This window comes from Asparagus officinalis, chromosome 8, assembly GCF_001876935.1.
Source record: "Asparagus officinalis chromosome 8, Aspof.V1, whole genome shotgun sequence".
Taxonomy (NCBI): Eukaryota; Viridiplantae; Streptophyta; class Magnoliopsida; order Asparagales; family Asparagaceae; genus Asparagus; species Asparagus officinalis.
The window spans coordinates 23,914,461-23,932,516 of NC_033801.1; the positions used below are offsets into that span (position 1 = coordinate 23,914,461).

General features: G+C 41.7%; 1 protein-coding gene across 3 annotated transcripts in view; it reads left to right on the plus strand.

Moving 5' to 3' along the window:
- LOC109851334 (splicing factor U2af large subunit B-like) overlaps positions 1-17,733 on the plus strand; it is an 18,279-nt gene extending 546 nt beyond the window's left edge. Inside the window, exons 2-13 of one of the 3 annotated variants that reach the window (XM_020421410.1) lie at positions 11,129-11,349; positions 11,996-12,109; positions 13,145-13,212; positions 13,794-13,867; positions 13,981-14,025; positions 14,106-14,165; positions 15,517-15,577; positions 15,649-15,761; positions 15,870-16,316; positions 16,665-16,800; positions 17,059-17,126; positions 17,273-17,733. In XM_020421410.1, the coding sequence (XP_020276999.1) occupies positions 11,129-11,349; positions 11,996-12,109; positions 13,145-13,212; positions 13,794-13,867; positions 13,981-14,025; positions 14,106-14,165; positions 15,517-15,577; positions 15,649-15,761; positions 15,870-16,316; positions 16,665-16,800; positions 17,059-17,126; positions 17,273-17,410 (1,545 nt within the window). In that variant the 3' untranslated portion in view covers positions 17,411-17,733. Of the gene's footprint in view, positions 1-11,128; positions 11,350-11,995; positions 12,110-13,144; positions 13,213-13,472; positions 13,601-13,793; positions 13,868-13,980; positions 14,026-14,105; positions 14,166-14,306; positions 14,353-15,516; positions 15,578-15,648; positions 15,762-15,869; positions 16,317-16,664; positions 16,801-17,058; positions 17,127-17,272 lie in introns of those variants that run through there. The other 2 variants (XM_020421411.1, XM_020421412.1) reach the window with 2 other exon arrangements.

The following is an 18,056-nucleotide window of genomic DNA, read 5'->3' on the forward strand; positions in this document are numbered from 1 at the left end:
GACAACAACTTGTCGGTGCGAAAGAAGTCTGAAGCTCGTACCTACAGTCGGTAACAATGAGGTGAGAGATGGGTCTAATCATCACCCACGCCGCGCGCCAAATTTTGACTGACTTGTGCTACCGCATAGCTGAAATCACATCGAAAATTTGGAACTCCGCCCTAATTGTTTACCACCGGACGTATTTCCGGCACCATCGGCCAAACCGGGGAGAAGGGTTCAAAAATCTATGGGTTTGCAACCTCATGAAATCTCCGCGATTTCTGAATTCCCAGTAAAAGTTATTCGCGCACGAGGTCGAAACAGGCCGAAACGGTCGGAACCATGGGTTATAACCATGAAATCGGCGAAATTTCATCCGGCCTAAATATTTGCCGCCGGGCAACGCTGAAAGGGTCAAACAGGAAGTGTTATAGCTCATGAAATCTCGGTTTTTGAATGTCGGCAAAGATATTTTGACACGGGGCGTCTCCAACAATCGCCACTAGATACTCTTGGTCAACAAATGGCTAATAGCTCATGAAACCGCGTCGGTTGCGACAATTTCGCGACACCCGACCAAACAGAAGAAAATTGCTTCAAAATGCCATGGGCCTACAAATGTCTTCATATTCCATCACAGCTCCATGGAAAATTGTTGTGCTTATAGAATTGGCACGATAGTTTTTTGCGCCTGGCATTTAAACCACCGGGTCTGTTAAGGTCGAAACGGACCGAAACTGACAAAGAGTATGTCATGAGAAACAATGGGCTTAACTAGCTCACAGACCGCACTTTTGTCGGAAGAGTACCGTGCTTGATACACACCTCGCATGGAAATATTGTGCACTTCCCGCCTATATTGTCTTCACCTGCGGGGGACACAACTGATAAATGAGCGATACACAACATTAGGTGAGCTAAAATTCTCGTGAGGGTTTTTTCCAAGCTCACGAAATTCGTGAAATTGACTCCGCCGAGTCATTTGCCATCGGACGAATCCGTCGAAGTTGGACAAAATCGTGAAACTTATTTTTTAGCAATAGCCTCACGAACTCGTGAATTTCGAACAATGCTTAGGCCGCGATGATGCTTTGGGTGAAACGATGCGCAGAGGTCGGTCGTAGGTCACGGTCAGCGCACGGTCGTTCCGGTCACGGTTCGCACGTCGGTCGGCACGGTGCCGCAGCGCCGTCGAGCACGGTCGTGCACGTGTCGGTCCCCGTTCGCTCGGTCGGGTTCGGCCGGTCGCACGGTCCGAGCGGCACGGTCGCAGAGGTCGACGCGGCACGGTCGACACGGTCGGTCGCACGGTCGGTCGGCTCGGTCGCATCGTGCCGGTCACGGTCGGTCCGCCGTCGAATCTTGGAAAATAGAGGGCCGATAATGGATCATGCAGAGGTTTCAAAGTATGACAAATTTGAACTCGGTATTCGGTACCATGGCCGTGGCGGTCGAGATTTCGAGGTAAAAACAAGGGCTTAAAACCATTTATTAATGTGCAAACGTGGAGCGTTTACCCGATCACCTCGGAGATAGGGAAATTTTCCGCACGGTTTCGGGCAAGGTCGGGTATCTGGGGCTAATCGGCCGGTCGGATGTTCATAAAATAAAAACAATGGTTAAATCTGAGAAAACCAAGCAAGGGTTCGCAGCGTTGCGTTTCGAAAGAAGAGGCAGATTCTATTTAGAAGGCATAAGTTAATCGTTGAGCCTAGACATGTTTCTAAAGCTACAACAGGATACGCATCAGGGTATCAGATCTTTGCAATCCGCTGCGGTCGCACGGCTCGAGCGCGGCACGGTCTGACCGCGTCGCTGTCGCATGGCCGACACGCGGTCCGTGCTCATAGTGTCGTTGTCGGCTCGTTAATCATACACTTTCTGTGTTTCTCGGTCTACACGGTCGGGTCGCACGGTCCGTCGCACGGTCCGTCCGGCACGGTCCCGTCGCCGCTCACGGTGGGCCAGACGGTCGGCTCGCCACGTCGCACGGTCGGTCGAGGCCGGTCAGGCAGCGCCAGCCGCCGGTCGGCCGCGGCACGGTCGGCCACGGTAAGTCGGCCACGGTCGGTCGGCAACGGTCGGTCGCACGCTCGGTCGCTCACGCTGCCGTCGCACGTCGGTCGACAGTCGTCGCACGGTCGGCCGCGGCACGGTCCGGCGCACGTCGAGCGGCCACGGTCGGCTGGTTCGTGCCACGGTCGTACGCCTCAAACAGTCACACGCGCTATTATCAAGCCCATTCGGCTCTGCACACGCGCCTACTTGAGAGCTTGCACATGCATCGGATATTGTGACGCGAGAGACTCACGTCTCGCGTCATAGCACAGAAGGCATAGCCCTTGTTGAGTTCAGTTTTCACGGTGCTCCTCGGTCGACCACAGATCAAAACCTGTTAGGTGGTCGCGGCCCACACAAAAGACTCAAGCAAAATCGCCTTACTTGTGTTCAGGTAATCAGATAGTATGTGACAGGCCCTCCTAAACAAAAAAATACGATCAGGCGCCCTCGTAAAACCCACGGCAGCGGGCACCGCAGGGAACCAGAGGCGTGCAGTCCAACAGCTGCAAGATTGAGATTCGGATTTTGGCTTGGCTTGGGCAAGTGCAGCAGCAGAGAAAGGGTTGTAGTCATTGGTCTCATCTAACTTTTACGTTGTGCCCCTGAATTAGAAGCAGAAAGCAGTCAACTATAAGTACGCGGCCTAAAGCTAGCGTAGGCATCTTATAGGTCGTGTACTTCGGAAAAAGATCTGGCAATGGGTCGACGCCGGGAAAGCCACACCAGGTCAGGATCTGTTGTGCATGAGCTTATAGCTGGAGTCGTTAAGGCAAACTCAACCTGCAAATATGATTCCACCAATGCGCCATTGAATCTAGCTTGCCTCTTCCAACTGGACCTGCATTTCCACAAAAAGGCGAAGTCGTCGGTTCTCCGTGGGGTTTATATATATCATTACACAACAGCATCCAGCCTTCCGAGAAGACATGACTAATCTAATTAGGACTAGGCGGGATGCACGGTAGGGTACACAAACAATTGTACCCAGAAGAAAAGCTACATCCTGGACCAGCTGTGTTTCCTGCCAATGCGCAGACATACGGTGGGACATGCTATAAACAATTGTTGCATCAGGCCGACTGTAGACAAACATTTAAAGAAAAATATCAGTGAAACATCGACATCTAGCAAGAAAAAGGAGAACGCAGAACATCAGAAAGGACTCGCAAAAACAAACAAAATGAGAAACCGAATCCAAGCCGTCTTTCAGCTGATTGGGGGCCTAAACAGCATTAAACAATGGAATAACGAAAATTCAAACTTGTCATAGATCATGTATCATATGAAAAGAGACTACAACATGATACTCGGATCATGACAAAAGCCAACCAACGGTAACCGTGAAAATGTTACACCATCCGGTGCCGACCAAATGTCCGGATTATTCACGAAGGGCTACGTGAAATGCACAAACGTCGACAAGGATGGGGAGATGTGGATAAACATAAAAGAAGCACTAAACACACTCGGGTCGCCCACGGTCGGCACGGTCGGCTCAAAATGGTGACAATTGAAATATTTTTAGGACTACGATCAGGGATGTGGAATTCATACTCAGATCAGGCAGCGCCACTTTCACAACTGGGATACTGGATAATTATTCTTTAGTTATTCATCGGAGTTATCAGAGGAAGTAGGAGAAGCAAACGCACTCTAATTTGAATCTAACATCCACAGGATCAATGGATGCCACGACAGGCCGGACTGGTCTTTCAAACAACATCAGTAGGCAGTGCAGTAATATAGGTAAATTGCTAAAAGTAGTCTCGAGATTGCAGACACTTGTTGTGACAATCAAATGTTCACCTCACTTGATGCATCATAAACTGCAAAGATGCACAAATCTTGAAGATCGAACAAATATATGAATGGGACAAACATAGGACCCAGCAGATTAGAATGCACAATTGCACAGACATGTTTAACTAAACCCGAGAATTTCTGAGGTGAATATCTCCATAAAATACGAAAGTTGAAAACTATCAAGCCCTTGGCGGCATATAAACAACGCAAAGAGCCTCATCCGTAGTTCCAAAACGATAACTATAGTAGCTCCCAGCATACAGCTAAATAAGGACATATAAGTTGTTAAAGTTAATCCGCGTCCCGATTGCAAGAGCGTTCGAGTCCGAATGAACACTGAGGTAGGGTCACACGGTCACTCTTATCAATGCATGGCTAGCTCAGACCAAAACTGCTCGTAAAGTTCTTGCTCTCGGAGCATCTTAACAGTCTGCTTGATATATTTCTGTGATTCATTACTCTAAGTACGCTAGTTTCAAGCTGAAGCTAGGAAAGGCTTCGTTCGCGCTACAGAATTCGAAAGATGGTGCTCACGGATGTCGGGGCTAACACTAAAGCCAGCAGGATCCGACATTTAACTATATCGTGAGACTATCTTTTCACAGCATCCAATGAGGTCACGAGGACATAACCATTTGACCATCAATCAGCTAGTCAAAGATAGGTATCTCGGATAAGCTGAATATCAGAGGTGGCATCGGCGTAACTATGAATGGTATGTGGCATCCATATATGTAACACACACACACACGATCGGGTCAGCACGGTGGTCCGGCACGGGTCTAGCGGCACGGTCGTCCGCCGGCCCACGGTCGGCAACAATTTTGCGCAGGGTAGAGGACTAAGTGAACTAGCAATACAGCACAAGCCGGTTCGCCAGAGGCCAGCTTAACTGACAGTTTTATGATAGTCTCCGGAGGTGTAGTTTTTCAGCTAAAACATTCGAACGCGAGGAGAGATCACATCCCAGAGGGAAACCGAGCCACTCTGCAAGTTAGGTGAGATCATCAGGCGAAAATGCAATATTATAAACAAAAAATCACTGGTAGCACCAACCAAACAATGAGAGATTAAAAAAATCAAGGCATAAAAAAGGTGTTACCTGCTCATTAGCAGAAGAGAAAGGCCACCTAACATACACACGTCGGCGGTCCGGGCGACGTTGCGCTGTGATTACAAACCTATGTTAATGACATGAGTTAAATCAGTATTGAATCAGAAAGCTGCTTTCGGAACTGCATATCAGACGGTGTCACGGGGGTCGCACCTGCTGAGTCAATTGCCTGCAGCTGCCATTGAAGAAAATAGCTGGGACGTGGCACAAAAGCAAAAGTATGTTAGAATAGGGTTCTTGCTGCTTAAGATTACATGTTATATATATGAAACCAGTATGCCCTTAGAAAAAAACACAAAAGGATTCTCCATGAGTAAGGAAGGCATACCTAGCCCAGGTGTCATATTATTGAGCATAGTTTGGGAACATTCCAGGCAGCAGCAGGTGCTGCAGACCATTTTCGGGGTTACCTGGCCTGTGAATAAAATTCAAAGCTATATTACAGCATATAATACATCAAAATATAATAGTAGTAGCAGAAATATGTCGTAGCACGGGCGGGCATCATCCTTTATCAAAGTCCGTTGTCGGCATGAAGTAGGGAGATATGCTTGGTTGCCCTACGAGATCCTGTATCCGCGAACCACAGAAAACGGAAACAGAAGAAGCTTATTATTTGACACTTATTGGATTGAAATATATTGTAAGAACCGACCAAAACCACGTGGTCGCACAATAGTTGCCGTGCCGTCTGGAGGGAAAGAGGACAATAGATCCATCAAACGCCGGTTGCCTCCCCGGACGATTCGTAAAGCTACAGCAAGTCCGGAAGTCGGGCTCAGGTGCCCACTACGTGGCACGGCAGCACTGGAAAAGTTGCCAATATTGGGCTTCTATAACAAGATTACAGCAGAAAACAAACAAACCAACAAAGACAAGAAAAAACCAAGAAAAACCATGGCTCAGTTTGCAGAACAACGTTATTAAAATAAAAAAGCATACATATATCGTTTTAATCCAAATATTCAGATCAAGAACGTTGCCAGACGGCTCAACAGCGAAGTTATGTTAGTTGTCATATTAACTCTATGTTTAATTTAACAGCATGGCATTACGATGCTAGAAGTTAATCGGTGTGCTTGGCATATTAGAAGTTACTAATGTACACAGTATAAATGTACCTGGAGACTGTGACACCGCACGAGGCATGGTCAGCGGCGATGGCAGGAGGACCATGTCAAAGCGCACTGATTCTTTTACTGGCAGCAATTAAAAACAAAACTAGGTAAGAATATTTCAGGGGGAAAATTGCACTATTGCGAAACAGGGAGTAACTACAGTAATGAAGCGCATGACTAACCAGACAATTCTTCATTTGAAACATAGACAATCGCATAGAAGAATTATGTGGACGTTGTGATAGGAGCGCGAGTCAAGTATTAAATACCACTCCTGAAATCGTCCACCAGGCAAGCAATTTCTATTTGCATACGAGTCCGAGATCAGACGCAGGGGTCAACACCGCCAACATGCGCCTAGAACATCCATTCATTCCACAATTAACTACAAAGTGCACACAAGGAAGTCACGTAGTAGCATAATGGGACATATAAGTATACCTGGCAAAGCTATATGGTAAGTTGCCATTTGTGTTTTTTTCTTCTATTGTGATGAATATGAATATATATATATTTTATTCAGCGTACATGTGAGATTATTAAACTCGCTCTAAGAAGCACGGATACTTATGAAGTCATCTCGTGTCAAACTCTATTTCGATCTTGCCTGTCAGAGGGTCAGGCGCACTTCTTTTGGGTGTCACTTAAGACTCGTTTCCAGTTTGTGCATCAGTATAGGCATGTTGTGTCACATCATGGCTCTGTCATGCACATTAATTATATAGCCATTTTTTTATGAAAAAAAAACAAACGCAACTTTGATTGGAAGATATACCTAAACATTAGTAAGGGCATCGCTCACAATGAAGAAAAATTGAGCTAAAATATTCAGCTATGAACACAATGTTAGCTTTAATTTGTCGATACAGTGACGTGACTTTGCATATATTTGGACATGTATTCAATGCACTATCGAGGGTTCGGTCGGATATTGAACTGGATGTGCGGGCATAGTTAATGCACCACTTCTCCTATTTATGAGAGATGGCCTTTGCCGGAGCCAGTATGATTTCTTTTGGTCTGCGGAAAATAGTAGGTCAACATTTCAATCACCGTTCATCATTTTGCAAGTCAACTTGACTACACAAGCTGATATGGACAAAAAAATTTGGCGGCGAGATCCAAGCCCATTAAAAGAACACTGCCAGCACAGCTTGAAAATTTGTTAGCCTTGGAAAAGGAAAAGATATCATCATGCAAACGGGTCGGGAGCGACTTGATGAAATTTAAGAACTAAAGGAACGTTTCCACCGATATATAGATACAGCAATGGGAGGCATGTAACAAGTATTTAACCTCTTTGACCTTGACCGAGAGGCGAGGATTTCGGGGATCTCACGGACTTAGATTGGAGCTTTTGACCGCAAGTACGGTCGAGATCTATGCTGTGCGGCTTCTCTATCTCTATCGCATGATCCTATTCCTGAATAGGCCAAGAAAGTACAAGAAATTGAGAAAGGTAGAGACCTTTAGCTATAATGCTCGGCATAGAGTATACAAAATGAGTCAAAGCATCTCGGTGGGCCGGGGCTCAAAAATATTCACAAATAAAATAAACCACAAACTAAAAAAAGGTCAGGAGGGCAACAAAAGTAGGAGCATGCAGGGCTATGAGGAAGACGAATTGAGGCGATCCTACGCCTTCTAGAGCAGTACATGTCACTGCAACTTGGGCCTAAAATATATGTTTATTATTTTCCGTAACTAACAAAGAAACTTAACGATTACCGAAAGCGATAAGGCCAACGGGTCCGGCATCTCAAGTTATACGCGACAGTATAGTAAAAAGCCCCGATCACGAGGAGTCACGTGTCGCAAGAAACTAATGATGTCATAGCAATATCATCTGCAATACCGAGGAGCTGGCATTGTCAATCTCCATGAAGCAACCGTGACCTTATTCGAGTGCTCGACTTACAGTTAGCTATTGTGGTTGAAACACAAAGAAATTTTAGAAAAAAGAATTAATTTGAGCAGCAATAACAATGCTGGGTTCTTGTGAAACTGTCAATTTCATGAACAAGAAAATCATATCGGATCTCCTACATTATCAGCAAGCACATATAAAGATACATAAACCGTAGTGTTCTGGAATCTGGGACCTGAGGTAACATTCTATTAATAAGATGAATGAATTTGAGGTGCACGAGTCTCGATGCATGCATTGTTCAAAAAAAAGTAAGCTTGAAACAGAACTACTATTTTTACCCTGTCACGCTTCGCGTCGTCGATGCTATGTCGCGCAGCGGCTCAAGATCATCATCTCGGCTCAGGCGGATGACGATCCCTCCTATCACTTCTTTCTCCCCGGCTGTCTCTATGATCCTGTGAAATGACGATCAACGATCTCTATGTCCGTGTCTGCGGTCGCCTATCTTTGTCAGCGTCCTGGTCCTGCTATCACGATCCTTTCCCCTCGGGTCTGCTCGGGTCTCGGCTTGGAGGAGCGCCTCTTTCACAGTCAGCGAGATATCACCTGGCTGCAGTCGAAGGATTGGTGCAAGGTGAGGGATCAGGATTCACAGAGAGGGTAAGGTTGCAACAGCGATCATGTTACTACTAGGCATCTATTATACGAAACAAATTCCCTTAGATCTCGACTTTATAATGGCAATGATTTCACAGGATCGGTGACCAAATTTTCCTTCCATTACAAGCAATCTAGTGGCAAATGCAAAGAAATGACCATGCTTGTGGGCGAGGGAATAATCAAAACCGGATAATACCGCAAATTTGAATCTCAAAGAATAGTGTAAAGTAGCACAAAAGGATCAAAGACTTAAAAATAAAGCACTGCTGCATAAACACATAATGAAAATAAAGGGAAAGTGAATGTTAAAGATGTTTGGGACATTTCCACTCATAAAAGCTTGTTTTTGAAGGGAGGTAACGCAAAATCTGTAATAAACGCTCCAATGGCTCTCGCATTCAGTCAATGTGAGATCACATGTACGCTTAACTTAGCAATCGCCCCTTCTGGCAGAAATAATCCGCCGCGCGTGGGCTAGCTTAGCGCCTAGGTCTACCCCCCCCACCCCCCCCGCACCCCACCCGCCACCGCGGCACCAAGACCCGACGACATAAAATAGACGATTTCAGCAGCCTTCAAGCTTTTGCACCTAAACTATGCTTGGACAAAATTCTCCTTCGAGTTCGAAAGCACGGATAGACTCTGTGATATAGCTTTTGTAGAAGAATGGAGAAGTCAGCTCCCAAAAGCTGGCTATAAATGGCAAGTAGGAACCTAAATAATCTAACAACCTGACTCCATCAACCAGAACAACATATAAATCTAATTTCTAGCTAAAACGCAAAATAATTCTTGCAGCAAATCTTCAAGATCAATTAGCTAACGGCAACAAAGCTATAATCAATAAAAATAACCAAGGCCCATCTTAAACTCTATCCATGACATAAATTGCAAAGGACAATATTAGCTGGCAACAAAAGACTGCCTAATAACCTCTTCAAAATCCCCTAAAACTCAGCCCATTAAATGACGCAAAAATTTATGTCTCTACAAATAAAGCGAAATTTAAGAAAATCAAAGAGATATAGGGCCAACAATTTGGACCTGAGATCTAGAACCCCGATGTCCATCGAAACGCTGGCTCCTAAATGATGAAGGGGGGAGAGGCCCTCGCCCGTAGTCGTTTTGGCGTATCCGGCATCCTCCGTTCCCTTCGTTCTCTCTTCGTAGGCTATCCGCCATGCGTTAAATTGACTGCTCGCTCTTTCTATTCGAAGATTTCTCTCTCCGCTTCTAACGTGGCTATCTATATAGCAGCGGTCTGCTCGCCCTTCTAAAGACCGGAAAACGCAGAAAACCGCTAGCGCTCAGTTTGCCCGGGCGGTGAGAGAGGAAGCGGAGAGAGAAATTTCATAGAAAGAGGAGGGCAGTCATTACACCGATGGCGGAAGTACGAAGAGAGAGTACGAAGGGAACGGAGGCGGATACGCAACGACTACGGCGAGGGCCTGCCTCCTTCATCCATAGGAGCAAGCGGTTTCGATGCATGGGCGATTTCCTAGGATCTCAGGTCGGACAAATTTGGCCCTATATCTCTTGATTTGCTAAATTCGCATTTATATTTGTAGAGAACCATAGATTTTTTGGTCATTTAATGGGTGATGTAGGGATTTGAAGAGGTTAATTAGGGTCCTTTGTTGCAGTAATTATTGGTTTGCATTTTATGTGCTGGATAGAGTTTAAGAAAATGGCCTATGGTTTTTTTTATTGATTTAAGCTTTGTTTGGTTAGCTAATTGCATCTTGAGATTTGTGAAGAAATTATTTTGGTTTTAGCTAGAAATTAGAATTATATGTTTTTCTGTTGAAGGAGTTCAGGTTGTTAAGAATATTTAGGTTCCTCTTCGATTATCAGCCAGCTTTTGGGATGCACTTCTCCAGTTCTCCTACAAATTATATCACAGAGTCTAATCCGTGCTTTCGAACTCGAAGGAAGAATTTTGTCGCAAGAATAGTTTAGTGCAAGTTGACAGGTGTGAAAATCGTATTTTAGTGTTCTGTGGGGTGGGGTGGGTGGGGGGGGTGGGGGGGGTAGACTAGGGCTAAGCTAGCGCCACGCGGGCGCGATAATTCTGCAGAAGGGCGATTGTAAGTTAAGGTACATGTGATCTCACATTGACTGAATGGAGAGCCATTGGAGGTTTATTACAGATTTTGGTTACCTCCCTTCAAAAACAAGCTTTTATGAGTGGAAATGTCCAACATCTTTAACATTTTTTCCTTTATTTTCATTTTGATTTTATGCAGCAGTGCTTTATTTTTTAAGTCTTTGATCCTTTTGTGCTACTTTACACTATTCTTTGAGATTCAAATTTGGTTTATCCGGTTTTGATTATTCGCAAAGATTCATTCTTTGCATTTGCATAATGCTTTGTAATGGAAGAAAATTTGGTCACGACTCCTGTGAAAACATTGCCATTATAAAGTCGAATGCTAAGGAATTTGTTGTTAATAGATGTTATGTAATTGTGTTGCACTTGCTTTTCATTGATCCCTCACCTGCACCATCCTTCGACTGCAGCATGATTCTCGTGACTGTGAAAGAGGGTCCTCAAAGAGCAGAGACAGGGAAAGGGATCGTGATAGAGACAGAGACCGTGACAAAGATAGGGACCGAGACAGGGATAGAGATCGTGATCGTCATCACAGGGATCATAGAGACAGGGAAAGAAGTGATAGGAGGGATCGTCATCGCAGCCGAGATGATGATCTTGAGCGTCACCATAGTCGAGAGCGTGACAGGTAAAAAGAGTAGTTTCTGTTTCAAGTTACTTTTTTTTGAACAATGCATTGATCAGTGTCCTCAAATTCATTCATTTATTAATAGAAATGTTTTATCAGTCATAAACATAAATTATGTTATCTTTATATGTGATGCTATTAATGTAGGAATTTGATTTTCTTGTTCATGAAATTGGACAGTTTAAAACCACATGTATTCTGTCAAATTAATTCTTTTATTCTAAATTTCTTTGTGTTTCAACCACAATTAGTAACTTAAGTCGAGCATATAAGGTAGGACCTTATGGAGATTGACAATGCCAGTTGTATTGCAGATTGATAGTTGCTATGACATCATAGTTTTCTTTTGCGACGTTTGAGGCTTTTACTATACTTGTCGTATAACTTGAGATGCTTATCGCTTTGTAATGTTAAGTTCTTGTTAGTTAGGAAATAATAAACATATATTTTTAGGCATTGCGTACATGTACTGCAGAAGGCTAGATGCATCAATTCTTTCCTCATGCCTGCATGTGTTTGTTGCCTCTTCCTTTTTTTATTTTTTTATTTTTTTATTGTGAATATTTTTGAGATGCTTATCATTTTGTATACTCTATGGGATAGAAGGTTTTATTTCTCAATTTCTTTACTTTCTTGGCTATTTCAGGCATAGGGATTATGATAGAGATAGAGAAAGCCGGCACAGGCATAGATCTCGATCTCGGTCAAAAGCTAGATCTAGTCATAGATCAAGATCTCGCTCTCGGTCAAGGTCAAAGAGGTAAAACTTTGTTACATGCTCCTCATTGTGTATCTAAATGGTGGAAACTTTCCTTTAGTTCTTAAATTCATCAAGTCGCTGCTATATATCTTTTCCTTTTTTTGAAGCTTAAAATTTTAAGCTGCTGCAGTGTTCTTTTAATGGAGCTTGGATTGGCCAATTTTTTTTGTCCATATCATGTGTAGTCAAGTTGACTTGCAAAAATATGAAGGTGATGAAATTGTTGACCTACTATTGAACATACTGGTTCGAAGGCATCTCTCATAAATAGGAGAATGATTAACTATCCCGAACATCCAGATCAATATGTAAATCATTGAATACATGTCCAAATATATGAAAGGTCATAGTTTGACAAATTAAAGTAACATTGTGTCATAGTGAATATGAGCTCATTTTTCTTTCATTGTGAGCGATGCTTACTAATGTTAGGTATATTTCAATCAAAGTTGGTTTGTTTTTTTGATAAAAAATGGATATATAATTAATGTTGCATGAACAGAGCCATGAATGTGACACAACATGCTATACTGATGCACAAATGGAACAGCAAAGATACACAAGAAGTGTCTGACATGGCAAGATACAAATAGAGTTTGACACGAGATGACTTCATAAGTATCCGTGCTTCTTAGAAGGAGTTAATATCTTCACATGTACGCTTGAATAAAATATATATATATTCATATTCATCACAATAGAAGAAAAAAACACAAATGCAACTTACCATATAGCTTTGCAGTATACTTATATGTCCCATTATGCTATAGTCTTCCTTGTGTGCTTTAGTAATTGATGAATGGATGTTTAGGATGTTGGCGGTGTTTGACATGGATGTATCTGACCGTAGCAAATAGAAATTGCTTGATGGTACGATTAGATATAATATGACTCGCGTTCACAACGTCACATAATTCTTCTGATGGATATGTCTATGTTCAAATAGAAGTTTATCATGGTTCATTACTTAGTTACTCCTGTTTGCAATAGTGCCAATCACTAATATTCTTACCTAGTTTTGTTTTAATTGTGCAGTAAAAGAATCAGTGGCTTTGACATGGCTCCTCCTGCATCCGCGCTGATGCCTGGTGTCACAGTTCCAGGTACATTTATCTGTGTACATAGTAACTCTAATATGCAAGCAATTAACTTCTAGATCGTAATGCATGCTGTTAATTAAACTAGAGTTAATATGACAACTAACATAACTTGGTTGGTACTGGCAACTTGATCTGAATATTTGGATTAAATATATGTATGTTTTTTATTTTAATAACGTTGTTCTGAAACTGAGCATGGTTTTTTTGGTTGTTTTCTTGTCTTTGTTGTTTGTTTGTTTTCTGTGTAATCTTGTTATAAGAAGGCAATATTGGGCAACTTGTTCCAGTGTGGTGCCAATGGGCATGAGCCCCGACTTCTGTAGCTTTAATGTACGAGGACCCGGGTTTGATGGATCTTGTTCTTCTTCAACGGGCAACTATTTCATTTTTGGTAGTCTTACAAATATTTCATCCAATAGTTCAAAATAATAAGTTCTTTTGTTTTTTTGGTAAACTCGTAGGGAAGCCAAGCATATCTCCCTACTCATGAAGACTATAAAGATGATGCTGTACACATATTTCTGCTACTTACTATAATATTTGATGTATTATATGCTGTAATATAGCTTGAATTTTATTCACAGGCCAGGTAACTGGTGCAGCACCTGCTGTGCCTGGAATGTTCCCAAACATGCTCAATAATATGACACCTGGGCAGGTATGCTTCCTGACTCATGGAGAATCCTTTTGGTTTTTTCTAAGGGCATCTGGTTTCATATAAAATGTAATTTAAGAGAAGAACCTATTCTAACATCTTTGCTTTTGTGCCAGTTCCCAGCTATTTCTTTAATGCCAGTGCAGGCAATGACTCAGCAGGTACGACCGTCTGATATGCAGTTCAATGACAGTTTTTTAATATATAACTCATGTCATTAACATAGGTTTGTTAATCACAGGCAACTCGCCATGCACGACGTGTGTATGTAGGTGGCCTTTCTCCTACTGCTAATGAGCAGGTAACACCCTTTTTTTATGCCTTGATTTTTTTAATCTCTCATTGTTTGTTTGTGTACCAGTGATTTTTTGTTTATAATATTGCATTTTGTATGATCTCTAACTTGCAAGTGCTTTTTCAATCTGGCCATTTGTTTTGGCAGTTCAATGTTTAGCTGAAAAACTTACACCTTGGGATATCATAAAACGGTCAGTTAAGCTGGCTCTGGGGTCTGTATTGTAGTTCATTATTTTTAACGCAAAATTTGTGTGTGTGTACATATATGATGCCACATACCATTCATAGTTACGCTGCTTATCAGTTATCATCCTATTTATGTTGAATGGTCAAATTGGATTCTTATGATGCTGTTGAAAAGATAGTTCATATAGTAAATTGGTATCTGCTGGTTTAGAAACTGTCTTAAGATAAAATAAATATATCAAAGCAGACTTTAAGATGTACAGAACTTTACACACTTTTTTGCTAGCATGCTTGATAAAGTGTTGCTACTAATTATGTTGATCGGATTAACTTTTAACAACTTATATGTCTATTTAGCTTATGTGGAGCTACATATTATGTTTGGAACTAGGAAGGCTCTTTGCGTTGTTTATATTGCGCAAGGTTGATAGTTTAACTTTTGTTTATGGAGATATTCACTCAAATTTGTTTTAGTCTAAACATGTCTGTGCAATTGTGCATTCTAATCTGTGGTCCTATAGTTGTCCATTCATATATTTGTTCAGTCTTAAGATTTGTGCATCTTTGAGTTTAGGCATCATGAAGTGAGTGAATTGATTTAAAGTGCTCAATCTCATATTTAGCAATTTACCTATTTACATGCACTGTCTGATGTTGTTTGAAGCAGTGTCTGTTGCATCATGATCACGTGGATTGTAGATTCAAATTTAAGTGGTTGCTTCTCTACTTTCTTATAAAAAAATAAAAAATAATTAATTAATTAAGTGGGTGCCTGATCTGAGTATGAATTCACATCCTTCTAGTCTAAAAATATTTCATTCACCATTTTGAGTGTTTAGTGTTCTTTTATGTTTATCCACATCTGAAAATCCTTTCGAGTTTGTGCATTCATAGTTTGAATAATCACATTTTGTCGGCAAGTGTGTAACATTTTTTTAGTTATTTTGGCTTTTGTCATGTGATGGTATCAGTTGTAGTCTCTTTTCATATGATAATGATCTATGACAAGTTTGAATTTTCTTTTTCATGTTTAATGCTTTTAGGCAATTCAGTGAAAGACGGTCTTGATTCGTTTTCATTTGTTTTTTTTCTTTTTTATTTCTCTCTCCTTTTTCTTGCTAGATGTCGATGTTTCAATCTGATATTTTTCTTTAAATGTTTGTCTACAGTCGGTTGCAACATTTTTTAGCCATGTTATGTCTGCGATTGGAGGAAACACAGCTGGTCCAGGTTAGCTTTTCTCTGTACAATTGTTTACCCCTACCGTGCATGCTATCTAATAATTGTCATGTTCTCTGAAGGTGATGCTGTTGTTAATGTATATATAAACCACGAAAAGAAGTTTGCTTTTGTGGAAATGAGGTCCGTTGAAGAGGCAAGCAATGCAATGGCCTTGGATGGAATCATATTTGAGGTTTGTAGTTTCGTAACATCAAATAGCTATGCACAGATCTATTGCTTTCCGTATATAAGATGCTACTAGTTTTCCGGTCTTATAGTTGACTGTTTCTGTTCTATTCAGGGGGCACCGGTAAAAGTTAGAAGACCAAGTGACTACAACCCTTCTCTGGCTGCTGCACTTGGCCCAAGCCAGCCAAATCCGAATCTCAATCTTGCAGCTGTTGGACTGACGCCTGGTTCTGCTGGTGGGTTAGAGGGGCCTGATCGTATTTTTGTAGGAGGGCTTCCATACTATTTTACTGAAGCACAAGTAAGGGAGTTGCTTGAGTCTTTTGGGCCACTAAGAGGTTTTGATCTTGTCAAGGACCGTGAAACTGGAAACTCAAAAGGCTATGCCTTCTGTGTATACCAAGATCTCTCCGTCACAGATATTGCATGTGCAGCTCTTAATGGCATTAAGATGGGAGATAAAACACTTACTGTTAGGCGTGCAAACCAGGGTGCCGTGCAGCCTAGACCAGAACAAGAAAGTGTATTATTACATGCACAACAACAGGTGGCATTGCAGGTATGCAAAGTTTACTTGATCTGTTAGCTTAGAAAATCTTCAATAACGTTATCCTTCTAAATAGAATCTGCTTTCTTTCGAAACACGTGCTTTCTGGTTTTTCTTTAACCATTTGTTTTTTATTTATGACATCCGATTATGCCATACAAGAAAAATTTCCCTATGTCTGAGGTAAGTCAGTTTGCAATAATAAGTTTTAAGCCCCTTGTTTTTATGAAATCCCACGCAGGTTATAGTTCAAATTTTGTCATACTTTGAAACCTCTGGCATGGATCCATTATCGGCTCTATTTTAATTGAGTTAAAAATAATGAACTTGTTCTCATGTGTGTTTTATCATTTGTCGCAGAAAATGGTGTATCAAGCAGGTAGTCTTCCGACAAAAGTGGTGTGCTTAACAGAGGTGGTTAATCCAGACGAATTGAAAGATGATGAGGAATATGAAGACATTTTGGAGGACATGAGGGGAGAGGGTGGGAAATACGGTGAGTAGACAATCAGTCAAAATTTGTTGATTGTTCTCTATTAGTAAAGTTCTTCTCTGTGGAATTGTCCTGCATGTACCACTTATAAAATTAGAGAAAATCTTGTTTGTCATTATATCTTCAAGCTTAATGTTCTTGCTGACCTGGCCTGCATACAGCTATATTTTAGTCTTTCTTTGTTGATGTGCTTATAAGTTTCACTTTTGTTTTTGAAGTTTAAAATTTTCCTCGGAATTCGTGCTCATTGTGAATGTGCAGGTAAATTGGTGAATGTAGTAATTCCTCGTCCAGACCCAAATGGGGAGTTTGCTCCTGGAGTTGGAAAGGTAAAAGCATGGGAACATTCTTATATGTTGTTTTCTTATTCCACACTGGTACCGTTTGAGAGATTTCTTATAATTCTTCCATAATCAATCCTTAAGCTTTTACTGTATTTATTTACATAATCCATACATCTCTTCTTTCTTTGTAGGTGTTCTTGGAATATGCGGATACTGATGGATCTACTAAGGCTAAGGTAGGGTTGAACGGGAGGAAATTTGGCGGTAATCAAGTGGTGGCTGTATTCTACCCGGAGAATAAGTTTGCTCAAGGGGAATATGATGGATGATAGGCTTAGTATTCACTGAGTTGAGCGTGCTTTCAGATCTGTAGTTAAAATGGTTGTGGCAATTGGTCGCCGACTTTTTGGCAGTCATCAGATTATACTTTCATTGACCCGTGGACAATTCTGAAACTGTTCCATGTCTTGTTCAACTATGTCATGTGTACTGTTTGGTTAAGCTGCAATTTGTTCCTACTCTTCGTGCATCAATTCCTGGAGAATGTGGACTGCTACTATGGTATTAAACAGGTTGCATGTATAAATGTAAAGCTGTTTGGAGGTAATGTTATGCTTCTTTGACTGCTACTATGTCCAATGGTTTTGAATCACTGGAGAATGCATTTTACTTGTATCCAAAATTTTAGGACCAGCTATCTCCTTTTGTGTTGGTTTGTTTGGGTGTTTTATGTACTTCTGGTTTCCTAGCATCGCGCAATTTTGCTTGATGTCTGATTTGCTGCTTTATGCTGATCAACTGTAGTGCAAGGATAGGACCCATAAGATAATTAACTAGTTTGCGCTGGTACAATGAGCGAATACTAGGGTTGCACTCGGTCTAGATACGACTCGGATATGTTGTTTACCATATTCATATCTGCTTGTTCATCTTGGATACGGATATAAATACAGATATATCTCAGTAAGGAAAATG